We start from the raw sequence: 23,904 nt of genomic DNA on the forward strand, positions 1-23,904 counted from the left end.
AATAATTAATTGATAGTAAACAATTGCATATAACATGACGGGTTTGTAGCAGAAACTCGAGAAGAGCAGCCCGGCCCCTTCTAGGACCGAGATATGGCAGTGCGCGTGCTGTTCCTTGCGCTCGATACTATGAAACTCATCTTCACATAGGCATATATATATATATATATATATATATATATATATATATATATATATATAGCCCTATAAATTAATACGAGCTTGTATTTTTATAGCACTAGCAGACAATTTGATCACTCCATGTTCTGGGTTGAAGGTGGAGGTCACTGCCCAAAGTTTCATAGACTGTTGTGAGTAATTCAGAAGCACAATGATGACAATGTGGTTTTTTGCAAGCCACGTTTCCTCTTAATCACAACTAATTAACAAAACACCTAGAATGCACCTGCATTGACTTTATTTGACCGGACAATGGACAGGGTAACAGTACTAAAAAGATTAAATATTTTTGTCTTTTCTTTGTTTGCCTTGTAAGCGTAATCTAACATGTTCGGGCTAGAGTTATATAGGTATGGCTGAAACCATAAATTTAGTATTAGGACGGTGAGCATGAAAGAAATTAGGTAAACTTGAAAGTAAATAACAAAGGGAAAGCCACATAGGTGATACGTGATTTGAAGATGAGATACATGTATTTCATACAATACAAGGGTGTAATTGAAAACATTTTAAAGATTGTATATGTACTAAAATGTCAACTCTTAAAAATTTGGGTTGCCATGGCTATGTTAGAGAATACTATAAATTATATCTTGGGGTCTCACCTAATAACTTAAATTATTGGGTTAAGATGATTTTTTGACATGGTATCAAAGCCTTAATGACTAAGCAATCATGAGTTTGAATCTTATTATCCTTATCTATTTGATAAAAAAAAAAAAAATTAAACACAAGATAATGTGGATCTGTGCAAGTTTAAAACACAAAATACTTTCAATTGAAGTCTCAGCTAATAGCTTAAATTATTAGGTTGAGATTGTTCTTTAACATGCAACTTATCCTTTCACATGGATGTGTTTATAAGAAAGTAATTTTAATCTACATAAAAAGATCAAGTTGATATTTATTTGAGTGGTTTTTTTAATGGCCTAATATCCAACTTTATTTAGAAGAGAATCTATAATATTATACCCCTCATCAAAGTAATTAAAAGAAATAAAAAATTATATATGCGATTGTAGAAACAGCATTTGTTTTACCAATATATTGTTTTTAAAAAAATTGAGGGTGAGAAATAGAGTAGGATAAAAAAAACCTGTAAAAAGTGTTGAATGCACACAAATTTAGAGCTTGTTTAGGTTTTTATTATATTGTAGTGTACAAACACATCAAACTGTTTGATAGTCGACTATCATGATGTGCTACGGATGAAATTACTTTTAACTATTTAATAATCTATTATTGTATTGTTTGAACTAAAAATATCATTAAGAAGATAACTTAAATTAAATATTTTTTAAGAAGCTAAATGAATAGTTAAGAAATTAATTAATAATTTGAAAAAAGGACAAATATAATAAAGAATTATTCATAATTATTTCTTAACTAAATGGAACAGCCAAATAATTTAGCTGAGATGCATATAAGCTAGGATTTCAGTGTACTTAAAAAAAATAATTGTGGCTAGATAATTTTAAAATATTTAAGATTATTTCTGTATTTAGAAAAAAATAAAGAGACTTTAATGAAAAAAAACACATCGCTTCTCATGCTTTTTTAAAAATAAATAATAACATACCTTCAAGTGCTCAAAAAGTTGAATTTTAAAATCCTTATGAAATACTTTTTTTATACTCTGCATTAAAGTATATCTGCAATCCATAAGTGATGATATAATTATTTCACAAGAAAGCGAGGGATGACATTGAAGAAATTAAAATAACATCAGAAGGAAACTGAGAAATCAGACTTTCTTATTGTTAAGTTGAGGATGCAGTTTATTGTCAATTTGATGTATATAAAATTAAGGTGAGAAATAACTGAAACTGAGAAATCAGACTTTGTTTTTAAGTTTGTGTGTGCAGCAAGCTGTTAAACACACTGTGCAAATATTGAAGCGTCATGGCGTGGTTAAATCTTTTTGTGGACAACGGAGTGGTTTGTAATTATAAATGGTTTGGAAATACGTTTGAAATAATGTATTTAAAAAAATATTTTTTTTATATTTATAATTAATATTTTATGTGTTTTTATTGTATGTTGATATTAAAAATAATTTTTTAAAAATATAAAATATTATAATATATTTTAAATAAAAAATATTTTAAACTACAAACACTATTATATTTCAAAACACTCCACTTGAACTGGCTGTCTGAACCGCAAATTATGGAATTTGCTTCGAATTAATCTGTACAATGCATTGCCCAAACAATTTGATTAACCAGAAACGGAGGCCTGAGTCATATCCGCAACTCATACAAGATTTGGGTCAGAGTTTCTTTATAATTATAATGAAGAAAAACAAAATTGAGGATTAGGATCAACTCGGAGAGTTTAAGAGAGAAAGCTACGGATTTGCAACTAAAATTGGAGGATCAAACTGTGATGCTCTGCAACTTTACTCTAATTCTTTGATCCTCCGAATTTAGTTGCAAGTCCAGGCCCCTTGAACATTAGGCCCAATCAGGAATTGGAGAGTTAAGGAAAGATATGAACAAGAGGCCCAATATGGAATTGGAGAGTTAAAGAAAGATATGAACTCGAGGCCTAGAGCTAGCTAACATATGGTTTGGACTAAGAGCTGTATACCGAAAAGAGGAATCTTGTATTGGAGCCCAAACTAGAAAGGTTTCGAACTCGACGTATGCTTGTGGGGCCAACTTCTTTTTGACCCCGACATCACAGAGCTGCAAGCCCAAGATAAATAATTTCCGAATACCAAACAGCCCCTACTATCTCCTAACTCCTGCATTTAAAAAATTGGGTAAGAAATTCTGTGAAGGCCAGGGGGTGTTTGAAAATATAATTATGGTTATTTTTTGAAGTATTTTTTTATTTAAAATATAAATTTTTTTATTTGAATGTATATTAAAATATATTTTTTTTTTTTTAAAAATTATTTTTAATATTAATACACCAAAACAATAAAAAATATAAAAATTAATTTTTTCTTAAAAACTACTTTTGTTAATTAGTTTAACCGACAAAGTTAATATGCATTTTCTTGTATTGACATCATTATTTGTTTGTACTTAAGTTTCAACTTTAATAATAATAATAATAAAATATATAATGCAACATATTTGAATAATGAAAGATATAATGTAAAAAAGAAGGGGTCAATTCTCTGTTGTGATTTTACAGTTGTAAGTGTGTATTTAATAATGTAATTGAAATAGTTATTTAAGAATATTTATAATTTCAAAAATTTCAAAATTGATGCTTTTAAAAATTATATTAAAACTATATAAAAAATATTAATTTAATATTTTTTAAACGAAAACATCTTTAGAAAACACCTAAATATATATAGTTTAAAGGGTCATCAAGTTGGATAAAAGAAAACAACTCACATGGTCTAAATACTCAAAAAAGTCAAAACTCAGGGTTAATTTCATCTGCAGAAAATGTTTTATTCTCACCGTCGATCATAATAAGTTACAGAAGCGGCCACGAAAACCTAAACCAGCAGTAGCCATGGAAGAAAGAGAAGGGTACCTTCTAACAGCTTCTTTCCGCTAAAACCTAAAATTTAAACACCTCCTTAATGTCAACGTTCAGCAAGCCAGCCATTCTATCAGGAAAAAGAATTTACGCCTCCCTATTGCAACACGCTTTCTCAACGTCAAAAATTGATTTTTTTTTTTTTCTTGTTTTTTCTTCCTTGTCAAGCCATTTGCACCTCTGTTTTCTTGTTTTGCTTTATTGGCTTTCAAGATTTAATGCAAACGAGTCCTTCAAAGTACCGCCATGGACAAAATAACATCAATGGTCTTCGTCCATATATCATCAAAGAATCCAATCTCATCATCAATATCTGTAATATATAGCTCCTCTTTTTAATAGAGTAAAACAGCACCAGCAGAAGAACCAACCGATTATTATCTAGACACATTCGCCGAAGGTAATCCATACGCAAGCCAACGATTTTATGGCTTTGGTGCAAAAACTCACGGCATTATTTCGCGGTCTATTAATCAAGGTCTTGATAGTAAGGGATTGAAATCGGTAGAAGGTAACAATCATGAAAGGAAGCAAAAACTGTCACGTCACCAATTCTTCAAGCACTAAATACTCCTTGCTTTTCAGATGTTCCTCTTTCTTTTCTTGCAGCGATGTCTGTATGTATGTATTCAGTATTTTCGTATTTGCAGAATTAGGAATATTGATCAGCAAGAGATTATCAAATATGATTATCATGTTGAATATTTAATCTAATTCATTCTTTGGCCATCCAAGCCCCAGGGGAAGGTTTGGTATCTCCACTGGTGCATATGGATTTAGCCATATCATAGTGAATTCTTTTGACAGTCGTTCGGTATCTGTTTCATCTTCTTTGAACTTCTGATTTCTTAGATTAAGTATTGTTTGAAATTACATAAAACTGTAATGTCCAGAATAAAATCATACAAGCAAAAGGGATAACAAATATATAAGTTCTACATGAATTTGCTGCTGTAGCGCTTTAGGAAATCACCAAGCCAATCATCGGTATTGTATATAATATGGTTAGCCTTTAAGCTTGTCTAGCCTGTTGATAGAAAGTGCAGAGCGAGGTTGTTCGTACTTGTTCAGATAAAGATTTGTGGATTAAAATCCGGATTTGAGCACACATCAAAGAATATCTCTATACATCAAAGGCCAACACACCTTTAGTTAGCTCTTTCCTCGCCCACATATTTAATTGTTCCAGCCTCAAACTGAAAAAAGAAAATGAAAGTAGAATTTTGGGGCAGGAAGCTTTGGCATGTATATAAAACACAGAGATTTTGAGTCCCGGTGCCGGATAATTTCCTACATCACACAACCAGTGCTGAGAGAAGGCTCCTCTATCCTTGCTGGATCTCTACAAAAAACTGGGAATTTCTTGCTTAAAATCTTCAAACGATAGAACTTAGAACCATTTCCTTTAAGAAAGTTAGATGTTAATTAATCAAATCAAATTATTCCAGATAAAGGGACTTTCCACCACGTTTTCCATTGTCTAACAATCAATCCGTGGATTTTAAGTTCTGTGAATTGTGTTTAAGCTGGTGCTGGGCAGACAAACATTCGTTGATTATTGGGAGATGCTTCCTGGCCATGGCTCATAAGATAACCTCTTCAGCCCAAAATGTCTTGACAGGCCAGCTTTCATGGGCTTCGTTCTGATGTTTTCCATCCTTTGACTTTGTTTGGGCCCTTTAGGGGTTATAAACTAGCAGCCTAGCGCAAACCAGGCCCAGTATAATGAGATAGGGTTCCCTAATGATATGGATAGGACCCATTAAGTGCAGAGCAGCAATGAAAGCATCTGATCCTTTATTGATGTGTCCATGATTTTGCTTTCACTTGGTGAGATTCCTCCACGTCCCAACAACTACCCTGAAATTTTTATTTTTTTCAATAACCACTTATATCATATTAAAGAGCGGGTTATCTTTGCTTTTAAATATTTTTTTTTTTAAAATGTATTTATCTTTATCAAATATCAAATTAATAGCTTTTAGTATTTTATAATGATGTTGAAAATAATATATATATGAAAAAAATTATTTAAAAATATTCTTAAAGCAAAAAATATTTTTAAAAAATACATTCCAACACAGCATAAAAAACCCAACTTGATTATCATCTCAAAATTGAAAATCAAGAACGATTTTTGAGATCTAAAAATTAAAATTATATTGAAATCTTTAATGGATGGTTAACCCTTTACCATTAAGCATATAATACAGTGAGAACGGACCTATCTGAAATATCATTACAGAGAAAGCCAATCTTTTTAAAAGATGCATCCTTTTCACTGTTTGATGTTACTTGTCTCACCACCTAATCCAGCACAGTTTAATTCTTCGAAAGAGGAGTCTGTCTCTTACACACAATGGAACAGTTCCTCATTACTTGAACGATAAGGGAGTCTCTCCAGAAAGTTAGACCATTCTACTTTCTTTGCTTGAAAAATCAGTCATCTTATTCATCCAAGAATTTAAAACATCTGACCTCGCGTACCATGTTTTCTGCATTTTCTTTTATTTCCAACCAGTGCAATTATTATCACAAGAAAGCGTCAACAACGAAAGATTGCATTATCGAATCACAAAGCTAAGCAAACAGACTAGAATATGCTAAGAACCAATTAAAACAAATAATGAGGCGCCCAGGATCGGCTACTTTTCTATTTTATTGGCTAATAAAAAAACTATTTACAGATAGCTGAATTACATTGACTGACTGCTCTGTCATTTCCAGAAATACAAGTGAATCCTTGGCCGCGTTATCAAACAGATTATTCACATTCATTCTCAACAATAACGGCGTCAGCATCCCACCACGTATCCACATCAGATTCCGTCACATTGACTAACGGCGAACTGGGTTTTCTCATATCACCCACCGTTAACTCACCAGTGACATCATCTCTGACATAAACCTTCTCTACGCCACCGCCGACGACACCCACAATCTTCCCCAACGTAGGTCTTAATTCCGCAAAAACCTCCGGCACCCGAAACCCAACTCGGGTGTCCCATAAACTTAACGATGAATGACCCGACAAATTTGTCTCTGCCGAGACCACCACCGAAGGAGATGTGGAAACAGCCGCGAAAATACTATCACATTTACTGCCAAATATGGAACATATCTTCTGCTCCTTGCTAATGTCATAAAAAGAAACGGCAGCGTTTCTCGAATCGCAGCGGTTGTTAAGGTTCAATCCTAGACTTAATCCTAAATTATCCCAAAGCTTTACAACGTTTTTCCCGTTTGTGAAATCAGTCAACGAAAAAAAGTCTCCAATGCTGCTGTTTCGTCGTCTCCGGAGCCTAAAATTACCACCCTGGCATTGATCGTCAATGTAACGATTCCCAGAGCCTCTAACCCGGAAGTCTTGATCATGATCATTAATGGACCACCAACTTCTTGAAGATGATGTGGACTCTTCTTCCTGTTCGTCATCTGATAAGGATATTGATGATGAGCAAGATAAGTCTGTTTCACTTTCGTAATCACAATCTTCTTGATTGGTAATAAGAGATGGTGAAGAGATGAAGGGGTGGTTTTTGAATCGGACGATGAGAATCTTGATTCTATTAATTATGGTTGTGAAAGAGGCGGCCAGGGCAAGAATCAGAGCGCCCCATTTCCAAAAACTATAAGCTTGGTGGATTTTTTCGACACCAGAAAGTGCAAGAATCTGGGAAAGAAATGTTGGGTTTTGCAGAGAGGTTAAGCCTGTCTCGAAATCGCTTATTCTATTGATCACTGGGATCTCCATGTCTAGCTAGCTAGCTAGCAACAATTATGTGCGAACACAGGAGTCTGGTATCTCAATCCTAAGAAAAAAAATTACGGGATTTTAAGGTTGCTACTGAGGATTGCTAAGAGAAAATTTGTGTGAACTGGAAAAAGAACGAAGAACAAGGAGACTTTTGAGTGGAGCTTTGTAATGAAAATGTTAGAGAGGGATGAGATGTGAAACTGAGGAGGCTTGCTAGGGCCAGAGGGCTGGGTTTTTAAAGGCAAAGGAGGGGGATGACCGAGGACTAAAAAACATGAGCATATTCTTGTAATGGCATATTCTTGCTATGACCTGTTCAGGTAACGATTAAGTTATAACTGTATCTAAATACGTTCGAGTGTATTTGGACAAAAGTGTTTCAATATTTCTAACTAAAACGTAACTTTAGAAAATGAACTAGTTTCAAGTTACGAGTGCTATGTTGTGTTGTTTGTGGTGGTTTTATAAATATAATAATAAAATATTTTAATTATAAATAATTATTAAATATTATTATTAAATTGTCTAATAAGTTTATTTTAAAGTCTTTTGATTATGTCTGTAATTAATTTAAATTTAAAATTTAATTATGTTAGTTATCTTAATCCAAACAGATCCAAAAATAACCTAATCAATTAATAAAAAAAATTAAAAAAATAATAGAGAAAGACAACCCAACCTAATTCATTATCTAATTTAAATTTAAAATTAAATCGTATAAAATTTAAATTAATATAATTAAGTGGATATGATATATCTAAAGATAATTTGTATAATTATTAAAAAAATTAAAGATAAAATTAAAAAAAAAACTAAAAAAAATTATAAAATTTGGAATGGAAAAAAAAGTTTTTTATTGTTCATATTTTTCATGTGAAAGTGAAGCTCGATAAATTTTCCAAGTTTTTTTTTTAGCATTGTGAAGGATTCGCTCAAGAATTATTGGATACATTCAGAGTTGAAGATAGATCCGATTGTACCTAACAAATTATCATAATAAAGTAATGGGAATAAGTTGGGTCAAGTTACTTGGGAGATAACCATTGGCTACCTGGCAGAGATTCTTGTCCACGTCATAAAAAAAGTAGCAGGCTTTTTTGGAAAGAGAAAAAGGATAGAGACTGATGAGTCACGTTGAGAAGGTGCTTGGAAGTACTTGAAAGTTGAAAGTCGTGTGGTTGTTTCCTTTTTAAATGTTTTTATTTAAATATAAAATAGGCTTTTTGGGTCAGTGATGAGTCATGCGAGTTGCGACAGAGGCACAGATGATCTGATCCTCCGGCTTACAAACAAAACGGAAAGAGGGCTCTGGTGGTGCACTTTTTCAAATCTGTGGTGGTCAAGTTAGTGACGGTTCTACCACTACAAATTTGACACGCGGTGACCTGTCATTTGTTTGTTCTTTTGTTTCTCTTTCTAGAGACTGCCTCGACTTGATTGCTTATGCGCTGTTCGGGTCCCACTTTATCAATCACCGCCACTCGCCAGCCTCTCATTCTCTTTTTCTTGTGGCACATAAAAGGGGTGTTGATATACGATACTGTATGCTTATCTAGACATTTTGTGGTCCCTGCTCGTCTTCTTCCAAGAATTCGTGATCTCAAAAAACCACCACCACCACCACCACTACCACCACCATAATATTAATAAAAAATCTCATCAACCACCACCACCACCACCATAATAATAATAAAAAAATCTCATCAACCACCACCACCACCACCATCACAATAATAATAATAATAAAAAAAATCTCATCAATTTTTACCCATCAAGTTTGAGAGACTCTCGCTTGTTAATATGACAAGTCATGTATTCTACCCAATTAAATTGAAAAATATATTTTCAAGTAGATTTTCCCATGCATTTTGATATTTAGGAAATTAAAAGGTTGTCATGTGAATATTAAATAAATATAATTTAATAATAATTGAGTATAAGTTTTCTAATTAATATTCTGAATGAAATCTCACTTTATGATGCAATTTATTAAGTGTTTGATGAAATTAATTTCACCAGCCAAGAAATTAGAATATTATTTTGCTTTCATAATTGATTTAGTGGCGTTGAGCCTATTCTAATCATCAATCGCTTGGTGTCAAGATTTTCCTGTAACTTCGAAAATAAAATTTACCCGATCTTAACGGAAAAGGAGAAGTCATTATCGACTTGTCCGTGCAAGTCACACCTATATATCATGGCATGGCATGTGATTTTCCAGAGAAATAAAAAAAAAAAAAAATTTGAATTAATTTTTTTTTAATCCTTGATATCCAAATCAATTCAGATGTACCTTGATTAATCTAACAGATATTAAAATTAATAATCTTGTAAATATCTAATAATTCTAAAAAAACTTAAACTTATAATTATTAAAGAATAAACCCACTTATAATGATTGGTGGGGCAAATAGAGCGTAACAAACCCACTTCTAATGACTAATATTATATGGTGAAAAAGGTTATTCTTCTTTGATGTGCAAGTGACTCCGTTGATAATCATGCCTCATATTGAAAAAGGGAAGAATTAGAGATGATCCCCCCTGATTTAGCTTCATTTTGTTGGGAAAATAACACATCTGATGAGTTACGATGCTGCGAACATCTTAGATTACGTTGTTTCCAATAGCATAATTTAATAGATTTAGCAATTCAACAATAACGATGTCCATTTTGGGCTCCTTGCCTTTCCAAGCACGCACCTGCCTGCATAAACACGATGAATAATGCCACAGCAGTCGATCGACTTATAATATCAACCTTATTTTCGGGCAACAGTTCCACAGCAAGGATAAGGCTTGATGTTTACAACTTCGTGACAAGTAGAATACAAATCATAGAACAGAAGCTAAATCAGCCGTATACATCTATTAAACAGTTAAATCCCCTCAGGCCTTGTTTCTCACAAGAAGAACCTGGCACTTGGCATTCTGAACGCAGTAACTGCTGACACTTCCCAGCAAAGCCCTATAGGAAATAATTTGCATCAATGTCAGATAATGCAATCAAACCACTCTACATGAGCATATAGAAATTCTGTCAAAGAAATCCTGTAAGTTATTGACCCCTACGTGATTTATTTTTATGAGGTGTTCACTGCTAAATGTTGCAGTACAATAGCTGTTCCATGTCTGCTTTCTCTTTTTGTGGCATATCAAGATTATCTTCTGTCACCATCAGATCGCTAGCAAAAATAAGAAAGATAGGAAACCAACCTCTTGATATTTCCATTTGCCTCGTCGCCAATGACAAGTAAATTGACACCACACTTCTGAACTGCATCGCATATGACCTCTTTAGGATAACCCGCCTCAGTAATTGCCTCCACAGTTACCTGAGAAGACAAAAGACAGTGACGATCCCTGTATATATATATAGTCAGAGAAAATTGGTAAAAATCAGTGCCATCCATCATCAAGTCCATGAAGAAAGCGGTGTGCAGAATATGAATGACCATAAAATTTACCAGCCCACTTTTATTTTTACCAAGTTCCTAGCTGCGACGTCATATCATTTAAGCTAATATTGTCAAAAAGAAACACACATAATTGAGACACCCGGAGAGTGCGGGGTGGAGGAGGAAAAGTGCGAGCAGTTGTACTGAATTTTTGGGCAAAACCTTGCTAACTATTGGCCTCATTTTCATAAATAAAATGCTTTCCAAATAAAGGTGGTGGACTTGAAGAAATTTTAGGACCCACCCACCATATAGTTTGTCGCAACAAACTAGATTCTATCAACACCAGAGTCAAAGCAACAGTTTAAGTGGTAGTACATTAAGATGATACGAAGGAGTCTATAGAATACTTCTATCTTGAGATACAGGACTGTTTAACCTTAGCAGAAGATGTGAAGCATCAAATTCCCAGTAACAAGAATCACCTAAGATTTTTCTGAAAGGTTCAGTACAGCTTGCTTTTTCAAAACTAGCTGAAAATTACTCTCTAGTTTTTCCATATTTGATGGCTTTGTCCTGGAGATCTCAAGGATAAATTTAAGAAATTCAATTTTCTTTAACATCTTTCCTTTTAAAATGGATAATTCCGTGGGGCTTCATGTGTCGCAGATGGAAAAGTAGACTGGTAAATGACTACAGAATGATCAGAGGTTTACGCAAAGTGATTCACTAATTATTATGTACATACCCCTTTACTTGCACATATTCTCTTAGCCTTCTCCAGAATACCCAATGCCACCTTCTTATTTTGTTGTTGAACAGAGTTAAATAGATCCATGGCTGTCATTCAAAAGTATAAACTAATGATAATCAATTTCGCGTATACATTCTATTAAGTTTAATGTTTCTAATATGACTCTCAATACGAGAAGTTCACAAGAGAATAATGAATCAAAAGATATGAGTGTAACAGACTTCCCGTTCCGAAAACAAAAGGAAAGGCATTTGTAAACACATTTTGTTTATGGGATTACGTGCATAGTTAAACAATTTCCATTAGCTTTTCTTGGGAAACAAAAAGCAATAAAGGCTTAAACTCAAGTCCTTAAATATAGACAATGGAACACAATTCCCACCTGCCAACCTGCAGAATCTAGTTAAGAATGATGTATCATACGAAATCCAAGATTAACTGAGCAGGACTAGAAACCAAGAAATCCAGAGTAAAATGCAGTAACATGTACAGCACGAACACTTATGTTCTAGCGAAATGGATAGCAGGAATACTCAACTGGCTGAGAGTGGACATATGCAAGCGAGACCAAATGCTGAAGAGACTACATAATTACAGTTTGGAGGTGGCTGCGCTGCGAATATGACAAGCGGTAAGTTCTTGATCGATTCTTTGAGATTGTCGAGCACCCACATGAGAGCACGATAACTGCACTCACTTTCATCTATGACCACCATCACCTTCATATTAGCCCTTCCATTTCCTTTATTCATTGTCACGCAGATGATGCAAAACCAAAGTCTTAAACTTCAATAAAATGTAGTTGGTACATAAATGTCATGTGATATGAAACTTCACCTATTTATATCATTGAAAGTCTTCAAATGTACTGGCCATTGTTTTGAATTCAAGAGTGTGTTAGTTGAGCCATTTGTTATACCTCTACAGTAAGTTTTCCTCCATAAGTAACCAAGAGTTCTTTTCTTTTCCAAAGTAATGTGCTTTAGAGTAACAATAGTCAATTTTTTGTTGCTTCAGGGTGGTTTGCTCTTTTCAGTGTGGAGTGAAAACTCGAGCCTAGGTAAGAGAAGCCAACAGTCTCAATAATGATGCTCAGATTAGAATTGGGAGCCTTTTCTAGGACGTTCCTACTTGAAAGGGAATTTGCTTTTACTGTATTTCCACTTAGTGCCGTCCCAAATTGGTCACGAAGATTGCAAAAGCTTTTCTTGCTGTCTGATCTATTTTACGTCGTATGAAAAGATTACTTCTGCTCTGGGAAGGTAACTTGACGTGGGAATTGGAACTTTTCCTCATTGTAAATTTTAGTTTTCTTTAAAAAATCGTTTGAAATTGTATGCAGGAAGGTAAGCTCCTTCTTTGGTTGCTTTTGATTAATGAAAACCTTTCATTCATGAAAAGGAAAGGGGTAACTTGAGACGCACTGTGTTTATTTTTGGTGAGATGTGATAGTTTTACCCGGTATAGAATGATAGAGACCTGATGCATTGGCCTATGAAGTCTCCTTTTCCTAACATCTACTTCTTTCAACTGGTAGAGTTGACAGCAAGAAATTTAATTGCTCTTTTGTAGAGTTACTTAGCAGAAATTTCCCAGTTAGTTGTATAATAACCATAACAGAAATGAATGAACAAAAAAGTGATTAGTGGCCCCAGCCATTAATTTTGCTGGTGGATGAGTCACACAGCAAATTACAGCTTTTTCTTTGCCTCGTGTATTTGTAGCAAATTCTTTTTCTTCTCCTCATTTTGTGTTTGTTCTTCTTGTTTCTCCTTGATAAAAAGGTCGCCTTGACAGCAAAGAGTCATGGTTATCAAAAGCCTCCATCAGCAGAATCCCAGCGTGAAAATTTTATCCTTGTGGATTAAGATCAAGATATAGCTCATCTATGGAAGGATAAGTTACCTTTTGTATCTACCAGTATGTGCTTGACAGTACAAGGTTTTCCGTCGCCCGAACAGAATTTGTTGGTAATTTCTTCCTCTTTCGACGATAGGTTGATTGATGTGCTATAAAACTTTAGCGTTAGTAATACTCTAAACATTTGATCGGATATATTTGAAAGATAAGAGGATTGGACTTCACATGCAGTATGAGAAGGAAACATGGTCAAGTGGAGCAAGGAATGAAAAAGGTAAAAAATAGTAGATTTTTTTTTTACTGATTGCTTGCAAACTAATGAGCAAAGCAACTTAAAAGCATTTAGCAAGCAATGGATGATTTTTACATTCTGAGCAACACTAAGTTGAGGCTACTAATGGTCACTGGAGGACAATTTGGCGTCATTGGAACGCCCATTGAGAGAGATGGCAAGCTAACACGAGTAAGCAAAGCACAATTTACCAAAAGTTTCTTCTCTCTTCCTTTTCCTTTTCTTTTTTATGTGCTAGTTATGGAAATGTACTGTTGCAAGGCTCAAATCATATCTGAGAATGATCTGAAATAATAGAGCTGAAGATAACCCATGTTAACAGAGTCAAGCTAGCTTGGGGAGTATTTATTTTGTCTTAATAATTTACAAACACAATGCCTTTTGAAAAGAGACCTAAATCTCAAAATTTCAAAACATCTAGACATTTTAACTTGACATGCTGTAAGTTTGTTTTGATAGAAAACACTGACTTGCTGGTCTCCTTATATCCAGAATTCAGCTTTCTGCTTCACATGATAGCAGCAATACGACGGCGAGGTCCTCAAACTGCAGGTTTCTTCACAACAAGAACAGGGCACTTGGCGTTTTGCACACAGTAGTTGCTGACACTTCCCAGAAAAGCCCTGTCCCGGAAAACTCGAGTTAAACTCAGTAATTTGTAAGTTTTAGTCTATCTAGAAGCACAGTTCAGAGGCACCCATGTTTGCATACAATAGCACAACTATACACAATAGCTGATTTATCTCCAGGTTAAAAACAGGCGACTCGTTCTCCGTCAAATTACATTCTGAAATGCTAGCATGACATGCTATTTTCTCTGTCCTTTTTCTCTCTTTTATTATAATTTTAGACTGATGAATAAGGAGGATTGCATATAACATTTCAATTAAAGACTAACCTCTGCACAGGTCCCCGATTATGGCTACCTAAAACAAGTAGTTCGATGTTGAGCTTTTCTACAGCTTCGCATATTGCGTATTTAGGATCCCCAATCTCTGTCACTGTCTCTGCAACAATCTTTAGGAAGATAAAAGAACATTACTGTTTGTGCTTATAACAACATGCAAAACTATTTGATGTGGAACCTGCTTTTACTTCAATGCATTTATTTTTTGTTAAGGAACTGCAATTTATTTCTCAACGACTTAGGGTGTGTTTGGTATTGTGGTTGCTGTTGTGGTTGTGGTTTTAAAAAAGTTGTTTTATAAAAAGTACTTTTAGTTGAGGTTGGTTTGAAAAAATATATGTTTGGTTAAAACTGTGGTTGAAATTGAGGTTGAACAAAAAGTAGTTTAATGTGTTTGGTTAAAAAAATGCTTTTCAAATTGAGGTTATAAAATAATTAAAAAATACTTTTAATTTAAATATTGTAGATTTAACTACCATTATTACATCATGAAATAAATAACTATATTTTTCATGATTTCTTAAGAACACAACAATAAAAACTGAATTTTTTGTTACTTCATCAAGTGATCTCATTCTAATTTTTTGAATAAAACAGAATTAAAATAAAAATAAAAACTGAATTTAATTTTTTAACTAGGTCTGACACGGCAAGAACATAATTGGAATTGCGATCAAATTTCACAAATGCTACGTCATCATGCTATATCCTTCTAATTTATGTAGTGTTATTAAATAATAGTTTTTTTAACTAAAACTCAATTTTTTTAAAAAAAAAAATTACAATTTCATTACGTACAAAATTTATTCGACAAAAAATATAGTTTTCATGATTTTTTGAGCATGCAATAAAATTAGGTAAAATATTATCAGGAATAAAATTGAGATTACAGTATAAGTAAATTTAATTCACCTTAAACTAATTTTTTTTTAAAAAAAAAAATAGTATTCACGTTTACATGAATAGTGCGAGTGAAATCACTGGTTTTTTTTAATTGCACTGATTTTTCAGAAAAAAAAAACTTTTCTTGGTTTTTCAAAAAAAAAAAAAAAAAAACTAAAACTCTGATTTAAGTTTAGGAACAGTGCGAGTGAATTGAATTCACTCGTACTGTACATTGTAAACTTTTCTTTGTTTAAAAAAAAAAAAAAAAAAAAAAAAACGTTGTTTAAGTTTAAGGAACAGTGGAGCCATGCTCCACTGTTCCAGAGTTTTTCGTTCAGGAGAAGCAGCATTTTGCTGCTTCTCCCAAACCGCCGTTTCAATTAAAATATGAGTGGGCCCTACCAGTAAAAAGCAAGTTCCATTTTATTACCAAACGAAAATTTACGTGGCTGCGGGTAAACCTCACCCGCAGCCACGTTCCCAAACGGCACCTTAGGCTTCAATTTACCCACTTCCTTTTTTATTCCTTTTCCAGTCAGATTTTGTAAGAAAGTATTTTCACATATGCATTATGCTTATATACAGGTCAAAAACAACATGATCAAATAAAATGGAAAATCTCATTTATAGCACCTGTGCCTTTTAAGGAAGGGGAAAGCCAACAGAGGAAATCACTCGACATGTTATGTGATTACGTGCAATAACCATCAAAATTTTCATTCTACAATCACAGAACTGAATAACTACTTGCACAAACTGAATAATTTAAGAACGAACAGTTTGATACAATGATGGAAACCATTACCCCATATTTGGCACAAATATCTTTAGCTTTATCCAATAGAAGTGATGCAACCTTCTTGTGATTTTCTTGTATAGATGTGATCAAATCCACAGCTGCAACCAAAATACATAAAGAAAAAAGAAAAAGAAAGAGCTACTCTGAAGTATCGTACAGTTAAAACTTTTCTTGAAAGAATCGACTTTTTTTATTTATAAAATTATTACTAAAATAAATGAACGCTAACTAAGGAATTGAGAAGAACTTACGAGCAGCGCCAAAACTGGAAGCGTAGACATAACCCAGATCAGAATTAGGCTGTGCAGTGAAGATGATAACATCAGAGTCAGCGATGGTCTCTCGTAGCTTATCAAGCGTCCATTCAAGAGTGTAGTGGCTATTCTCACTCTCATCTATAGCCACCATCACCTTCTTCTTTTCACCACTCTTTCCCTCTTCCATTTTTCTATAATATCAATACACCGCTCTAGCTTTCGCTTTATTAACTGCTACGAAGTCTCTCTAGCTAAGGTCCTCTGATTAATATAGATGAATATGTTGATCACGATCGAGTGCTATAATATGTTTTCCTCTTATTCTTTTGATTTTTTGGACCTGTGCGATTATGGTAATTAAAGAACAGTACTGCAATATCGCGTAGAATTGTAGGTTTTTTTTTAGATCTTGGTATCTAAAAAACCGTTAAATCGTTTGCTGGAAAATAGATTTATTTTAAAAAGTAAATTTCAGGAAAAATAAATTCTAAAAAAATATTTTTTTGATATTTGATAGTATAATAGAAAATAAATTGAAAAATATTTTCTAGTGTTTGATTATGTCATGGAAAATAAGCTGAAAAATAACTTATTAATATTTTATTTTTCTTAAATTTATTAAAATAACAAGAAATAAATTTTACAAATTAAAAAGTTGAATGAGAATAAAATTAAAAAAATATAATTTCATAAATTATCTTAAATAAAATAAATAATGATTAAAATAATAAAGATCAAATCTAAAAAATAAAAAAAATTGAAAGATAAAGAAATTAAAATATTAATAATTAATATTTCATAAATTATTTCAAATAAAATAAATAACAATCAAAAGAATGATGATCAAATTTGAAAGATAAAAAACTTTAATTAAAAAATAATAAGGAAAAATTAAATAGCAATTATAAAAATAAAAACAAAAGTTAATATAAAAATTAAATTTTAAGGGATGAAATTGAAAAATAAATATTCAAAACAAAATATATATGGCAATTAAAAGTTTGAGGATCAAATTTGATATAATCAGCAAATAATATGATATTTTTAATTTTTTCACAACTTTCAAAAAGTGTTTTCCGCCTAAAATAAAAGGAAAACACTTTCCTAGAAATCAAGCCAAATTTTTCTTTGATCGGAAAGTGTTTTCCGTTGACCAATTTTTTTAATGACAAACAAACACATGAAAGTTTGAAAAGTAATTTTTAAAAAACTACTTTTCAGAAAACAAAAAAAATCTTAATTAATTTTAAATCGAGCCAAATCAACCCATTAAAAAATAAAACTCTTGCAGTAAAGATCGACTTTATATATAAAGCTTGAACTCAATTATTTAAAAGAAATAAACGTTGAATTATTTGAATCAATTTGGAGAACCGTAGTTGAATGTAGTTTTGTTACCGGAGAGTCAAACCAAACACGCGTTTGGAGAGAGATTTGTCCCATTGAAATGCGTGTATTTTGTATTGGAATTATTTTTAAAAGTATTTTTTATTAAAAATATATTAAAATAAAATATTTTTTTTATTTTTTTTAATATTATCACTTGAAAATCATAAAAATATTTTAAAAAATAATTTTATATTTTTTCATCTAAACATATTCTTAAAACATAGTTTCAACAACCAAAAATAAACAGTATAAAATTGAGTTCAGATAATGATATAAAAAAAATATTTGAGTTCGGATTATGATGTAATAAAAGCTGAAGGCTCTAGAGAGATTGGAAGGCGTGCACGACTGTGATACTTGTCGAGGCATGAGGGAGACACTAGTTACATTTGAAGCCTAGATGTTTCTGCATCGTCACCATTTCTATCCAAAACGAAAGAAAACACAGGAATTTTGGCATGTAACTTGGAAATAGTAGCAGATAGCGCTAGACAGCTCTTTCGAGATCTAATCCGAATTTTGTCATATAACTTGGAAATAGTAGCAATCCTCCACTCCAATAATGGGTTTAGAATAAGAATGAAGGCCCAACCATTCTACATTTGTACTCCTTCGGAACATCTCGCACTATTTATCCTCACCACATGCGTGCTTGGATGGACCGCTGAGATTCATGATACCACTTTCCCATTTCCAGGAACAAAATAAGGGCCAGTTTAATACCCCAAAAAAAAAAAAAATTAACAAAATGGGAGTCAAATCTCAAATTGTCCTTACTGTCGAGCTCCAGAGGAATGTTGGTGTGTTCTAGCAGTAGAATTGACTACAAAAATAAGAGTTCCTTTGACATCGTTTCTTCCCCTATAAAACAGTGTAATATACTGAGACAGAAGACTCCAAGCATGGAAGAGCCAGAATCAAGACCGATTGAGATGACAAACATTTATCAGCTCATGAATGGACTGGACTATGCATGCTTCGAGCCCTTTGAATGCTAACGGCCCTGGGGGCTGGGCGGGGGAGCCTCAAAATGTGAGCTAACACAATCAGAAATGAAAGACTAGGAATTGCTTGCATTCTCTTCAAGGTGAACTAAGATAATAATAAACATAAAATAGGTGCACAAATTTGATAAATTACAAGAACACGAGTTCCCATTTGTGGTCACGAGGTCTCCTGGGTCTGCTAGAAGTAATTCTATGAGTAATAATCCTTTGACCCCCATCATCTTTTTGTTTTTTTGGCGAAGCCCGTCTACTTATTCTCGGGTCAATAGTAAATCCCAATTCAGGTGGAACACACCGGACGATAATTTCTGTCAAGCCAGACAGCCATTGCTTTTGCTTCCAGGATAGGCTGCAGAGAGTGGTATTAGAGTTTCTGAGATTCTAAGAATAAACAGGACAGATCCTGAAAATATGTACCCTAAGTCTGATGATAAATTACCTCTGCCTTTGGCAGTCTGACGACGAAGTATTCAAAGTATAGGCAAGCAGAAGAGGAACCAGAGATCCCTGTCTTTACAACAAACCTGTCTCCACTCTAGGTGCACAGAAGCACCAACAACAGGAGAATATCACTAAAAATTTCCAGAAACACTTTTTAGATGTTGCTTTTACTAGCTGCGGCACGCATATTGCAAAACCGCTGACTGAAATTTCCAATCAACCACAGGGCAAGTGTTTTTATCATAGTTGCATTGTAACAGATGCACATAAAGTATTTGCAAGTACCCAGTAATATCCTAGTGGGAATGGAGTTTGGACGAAAAGTTTCAAGTTTAAAACCCTTTTTCCACTAACAAATCATTCTTCTTTTCAGGGGCAGCTAAACTAACTACGTTCACCTGTGTTCCTAGTTTGGTCCCTCCTCTAGTTTGTTAGAAAAAAGATAAAGCTTGGCATTTGGATTCGAAGGGTTACCAAATAAACAGAGCAAAACACACAAAAGATTGACGTAGTTGATAGAGATAACAAAACAATGACATACTCTTAGCAGGCTGAGAATTTGACAGTGCCAATGCATATCTATTGCGAGCCTCAGCCCCGATACCAATCCTCTCCAGAAGATCATGACGACCTGATTAAGATTAATTCCAGTTTATTACAAATAAATAAATAAAATTGCTGATCATGCATAATGAATTTACAATTTTTCATTCCAATTTTCCTCTCTCGTCCATCTGGGTTCAAGAAAAGATGATGATTTATAAGTATCTGCCACGTTGACAATTACTGGCATAAACAGCATTGTTGACAGCTCCGTATCGATCCAGCTCGCAATCATGCACTTTTGCTCCCCTTCCACTAATCCACTCATCCCGCAAAACCCCTTTTCATCATTTTTCATGGTGCTTCTTTTTGTCACGCTTGTATGATGGCACGTATGATGGGTGAATATAAGTTCATATCAATCTTTTATTCTTTTTATACGAGGATTTCAGAGATCGGTATCAGAAACTGGATTTTTTTATATAAAAACAGTCTTTTTCTAAGGATTTTTAAGGTGAAGATTGTAAACCCCTGCTTGATTTATTCAAAGTGTTTTTATAGCATTTTTCTTTTTTTATTCAAGTGGTTGTAACTCTTTTTCTTCATTTAAATAGAAGTACATCTTATAATTAAAATTATTATTGATGATGTATTTCTTTACCTAACATTTAATGTTGATGATATCACGTATTTATAGAATATAATTCTATGTCAATATGTACATATTATTAATATTGATTAGATCATCTTTTATTATCAATATTAATATCAATTTGATGCAGATAAGATTTTTTTTAAAATGTTTTGATTTACTAGGGAGTAAAGAGATAATAACCTTAAATTCTTACATCGAGCACTTATTCTTGAAAAAAGACCTGACTCATAGGGGATCGAGTTTGACATTATATCAAACCCATAAACACTTAGACTTGACGCATAACCGAGCTCAAAAAAATTAAATTTGACAGTGTCAAACTCATGAACACTTGGATCTCCCACATAGCTGAGCTCAAGAAAATTAAGTTTGACAAGGTGTCAAACCTACAAATATTTAGGCTTGAAGCATAACTAAGTTCAAGGGGATTGGAATTAATAATGTGTCATACAACAAATGCTTGGGATATGTAACGAAAAAAGAGATGATATTTTTACAACACATTTTTATCCTCAGCTTTGATATTTTTTAGGTTTTTTTAATCTTATCCCTTTTTAGTCATGAGTTTTTATGAAGGTTTTTTAAAATAAAGTACACTGATACATCAATTTCCATATCGCAAAATCAAGATCAAACTAATTACTTCACAAGAAAGAAAGAAATGTTACCCTTTGCCAGCTTTGAGATCGAGAAATGGCACCGCCGTGAGGTAGCAGGAAGAGTCACGTGCGGTGGGGGAATTATTGGCGAAAGCACAATCATCGGACACTGTTTGTGCTATCTAAAATCTATCTATGTTCGGGTGGGAAATACCGAAATTGTCCGTCATTGATTTCTCTGCGGGTCTTTTTTTCTTTCTTTTCCTTTTCTTTTCTTCGGGCGTTAGAATTTACGCAATTCAATTGCAAACTGTAAAGTCTCAGTGACTACCTGTAGTTTGCTAGTGCTTTGCTCACATTTTTTATTTCACTCATCTTTTTTTTTTTAAGTTAGAGATGTAATTATTTATACATTTATTTGTCCTCCAACTTTTTTAATCTCTCGAATTTATAATATTCCATAAAAAATATCTAAACGTTTTTAAACTAATAATTGTATTGATCAGCTGCACTAAACCCTCGACTTGATTATTCTGAAATTTTTATTTAAAATGGAAAAAAAAATCAACGAAAATCATAGATTATTTAAAAAATTACTTATTTTTATTTTTAGATTCTACCTTTCAAACGGGCGTTACAATCCTATTATTTTAGGACAAAACTAGTTTAATTATCCGTGATGGTTTTTATTTTAGTTAATAAACAGATTTTATTTAATTTTTAAAACTATTTATTAAAAAAATTGGTGTGTGTAGATAATCTATTTTACTTGATTTATGTGGGATGATCATCATAATATATAAATACAAAATTATTTTCACAATAAAATAAAAAAGAACATGTCTTTGACATGAAAATTAATTTTTTTTTCTTCAAAGAATTACAGAGACCCAATAGTGTCGAACAAACAGTTTTATACTTATGATTTTCTAGTAAAGAATCTTTTCAATTAAAACTCATTTATCTTTTTATGTATTTTTTTCATATAAATTTTTTTCATGTATTTTTTGATATATAAAAAATATTTTTTTTTATTCATGTCTTTATTTTTTAATAAAAAAAATATCATGATTTGAAAAGGCGGGTTTTTAAAATATATATCTTAATAATTATTATATGAATTTATACAAAAAGAAATAATCAATTTAAAAAATATATAAAAGCTGCATAATAAAAAACAGAGTAAATATTTTATTATATTCATGAGAATTTTTAAATAAAATTATACATATATAATTATTTATAAAGTAATTACTAACACTGCCATAAATTTATGTGGCTTCCATGGTCTTATCAGATGGATAAATATCAAGATTTATAAAGGCCCCCACAGTTCAAACACGCGTGGTAGAAGTTGAGTAGAGCATAAGGCCGATATTTGTCGAGTCCCGAGTCTCACATTTATTACTTACCGGCATGGGATTTATGTATTCGGACACAGACAGTCTTAATCCAAGTCGACGACAGCAGCCTTTGATTAGCAACTTTCGTAAATCCTGAAGTCGTCCCATCACTGATTAGTGAGTTTGCAGAGTACCTCCCTATGGAAATCTCCGATGCCGAGTCAACTCTATCTTGATTACCCAAAAAATCAACAGACCCTCTCCTGGACCTTTGCTTCAATTATTGATTCACACTCGTCCTAAACTCGTTGATCTCAGGCCCCACCACCGCGCCTTTTACTGTTCTCTAGTAAGAGGATGTTTGGTATTCAGTGAAAATACTATTTATCTAAATTTTATTTTTTATTTTAAATTATTTTCTTTAGCATTTTTAAATTATTTTAATGTATTAATGTTAAAATAAATTTAAATATATAATGTTAAAAAAAACACAAAAAAATGAGATTGTTTTGCTAAAATTAGAGTTATAAGCTTTGAGACCTAACAATTTATTAAATTTAATTTTAGTCTCAAAACTTTATTTTTTAAAATTTTTTATCTTTGGTTTAGCTTGAGAGATGGAAAGGAAAAGGTCTCGATTAAAGCTGATTTGGGTAATGAAAATATATGATCTTGGTAATGAATTTTTTTATGAGTAAAGTTTAGATAAAATATTGTTTTTTTCTTATCTAAAATTATGAATCTGAATCAGAAAAAAAATCTTGATTTTGGATTTTAAAGATAATTTTTAAATTATTAAGGGTTATGGATATGTTTTACAATATATTTAGGGTGTTTTTATGATTTTTTTAAGTCAAAATATGGTTAAAATTAAGCTTTTTTTTAAAAAAAAAATAGACTAGCCTAATTTTTTTAGGCAAAGGCCTTTTTGTTTTTTTATCCATTATAATTACATTTGTTTTTTTTTAATTTTTTTCATTATATGTTTTTCTAATTTTATGATTATTTAATATTTGGTTAATTAATAATTGGGCAATATAATTTATTTTAATTTGATTATTTCTCCAATTATTTTAATATTTTATTAATTCTTAAATAAGTGTTTATTTTAATATATATATATATATATATATATATATATATATATATATTAAACCCAATTAATTTCTTGACATAACTCATAGATTTCACTCAGTTTATTTCAGCAGGGTAGGGATTAGGCTTGATATTTATTTACTTTGCATAAATAATTTTTAATTTATTTAATCATTAACTTTTTAAATTTCACTTTATTTTTTTTATAGAAATATATTGTAAAAATCTGTATATACA

At 32.3% G+C, this 23,904-nt stretch overlaps 3 protein-coding genes and 1 long non-coding RNA gene across 5 annotated transcripts; all 4 read right to left on the reverse strand.

Moving 5' to 3' along the window:
• Positions 1-6,301: 6,301 nt before the first annotated feature.
• On the reverse strand, positions 6,302-7,758 carry LOC118039914 (uncharacterized). The gene has a single exon (XM_035046748.2). The coding sequence runs from the start codon at positions 7,439-7,441 to the stop codon at positions 6,452-6,454; it is 990 nt and encodes a 329-aa protein (XP_034902639.1). The 5' UTR covers positions 7,442-7,758; the 3' UTR covers positions 6,302-6,451.
• Positions 7,759-9,842: 2,084 nt separating this feature from the next.
• LOC118039913 (uncharacterized) lies at positions 9,843-12,875 on the reverse strand. The gene is made up of 4 exons (XM_035046747.2): positions 12,134-12,875; positions 11,590-11,681; positions 10,660-10,778; positions 9,843-10,411 (listed from the first exon to the last, which is right to left on the reverse strand). The coding sequence occupies exons 1-4, from the start codon at positions 12,345-12,347 to the stop codon at positions 10,333-10,335; spliced, it is 504 nt and encodes a 167-aa protein (XP_034902638.2). The 5' UTR covers positions 12,348-12,875; the 3' UTR covers positions 9,843-10,332.
• Positions 12,876-14,062: 1,187 nt separating this feature from the next.
• On the reverse strand, positions 14,063-16,998 carry LOC118039912 (universal stress protein A-like protein). 2 transcript variants are annotated; one of them, XM_035046746.2, is made up of 4 exons: positions 16,590-16,983; positions 16,345-16,436; positions 14,646-14,764; positions 14,063-14,370 (listed from the first exon to the last, which is right to left on the reverse strand). In XM_035046746.2, exons 1-4 carry the CDS (start codon positions 16,780-16,782, stop codon positions 14,289-14,291), a joined length of 486 nt encoding a protein of 161 aa, XP_034902637.1. In that variant the 5' UTR covers positions 16,783-16,983; the 3' UTR covers positions 14,063-14,288. The 2 variants fall into 2 exon arrangements, with proteins under 2 accessions (XP_034902637.1, XP_073266767.1); XM_073410666.1 differs by lacking the exon at positions 14,646-14,764 and having other exon boundaries at positions 16,590-16,998.
• A 2,039-nt stretch (positions 16,999-19,037) lies between these two features.
• Positions 19,038-20,454, reverse strand: LOC118039911 (uncharacterized). The gene is made up of 3 exons (XR_004685989.2): positions 19,974-20,454; positions 19,431-19,526; positions 19,038-19,340 (listed from the first exon to the last, which is right to left on the reverse strand). It is a non-coding gene; the product is annotated as an uncharacterized lncRNA (long non-coding RNA).
• Between the last annotated feature and the right edge of the window lie 3,450 nt (positions 20,455-23,904).

The sequence above is a fragment of the Populus alba genome, chromosome 8 (assembly GCF_005239225.2).
Source record: "Populus alba chromosome 8, ASM523922v2, whole genome shotgun sequence".
Classification (NCBI taxonomy): Eukaryota; Viridiplantae; Streptophyta; class Magnoliopsida; order Malpighiales; family Salicaceae; genus Populus; species Populus alba.

Bases quoted from the DNA above. Each gene is read 5' to 3' on its own strand.
- LOC118039913 (XM_035046747.2), bottom strand. From the start codon at position 12,347: ATGAATAAAGGAAATGGAAGGGCTAATATGAAGGTGATGGTGGTCATA. The intron at 11,682-12,133 runs GTTGAGTATTCC...TTTGAATGACAG, and splicing joins CATATGTCCACTCTCAGCCA to CCATGGATCTATTTAACTCT. The intron at 10,412-10,659 runs GTTGGTTTCCTA...TATTTCCTATAG, and splicing joins GCAAATGGAAATATCAAGAG to GGCTTTGCTGGGAAGTGTCA.
- LOC118039914 (XM_035046748.2), bottom strand. From the start codon at position 7,441: ATGGAGATCCCAGTGATCAATAGAATAAGCGATTTCGAGACAGGCTTA.
- LOC118039912 (XM_035046746.2), bottom strand. From the start codon at position 16,782: ATGGAAGAGGGAAAGAGTGGTGAAAAGAAGAAGGTGATGGTGGCTATA. The intron at 14,765-16,344 runs GTAATGGTTTCC...ATCTTCCTAAAG, and splicing joins ATATTTGTGCCAAATATGGG to ATTGTTGCAGAGACAGTGAC. The intron at 14,371-14,645 runs GTTAGTCTTTAA...TTTCCGGGACAG, and splicing joins AATCGGGGACCTGTGCAGAG to GGCTTTTCTGGGAAGTGTCA.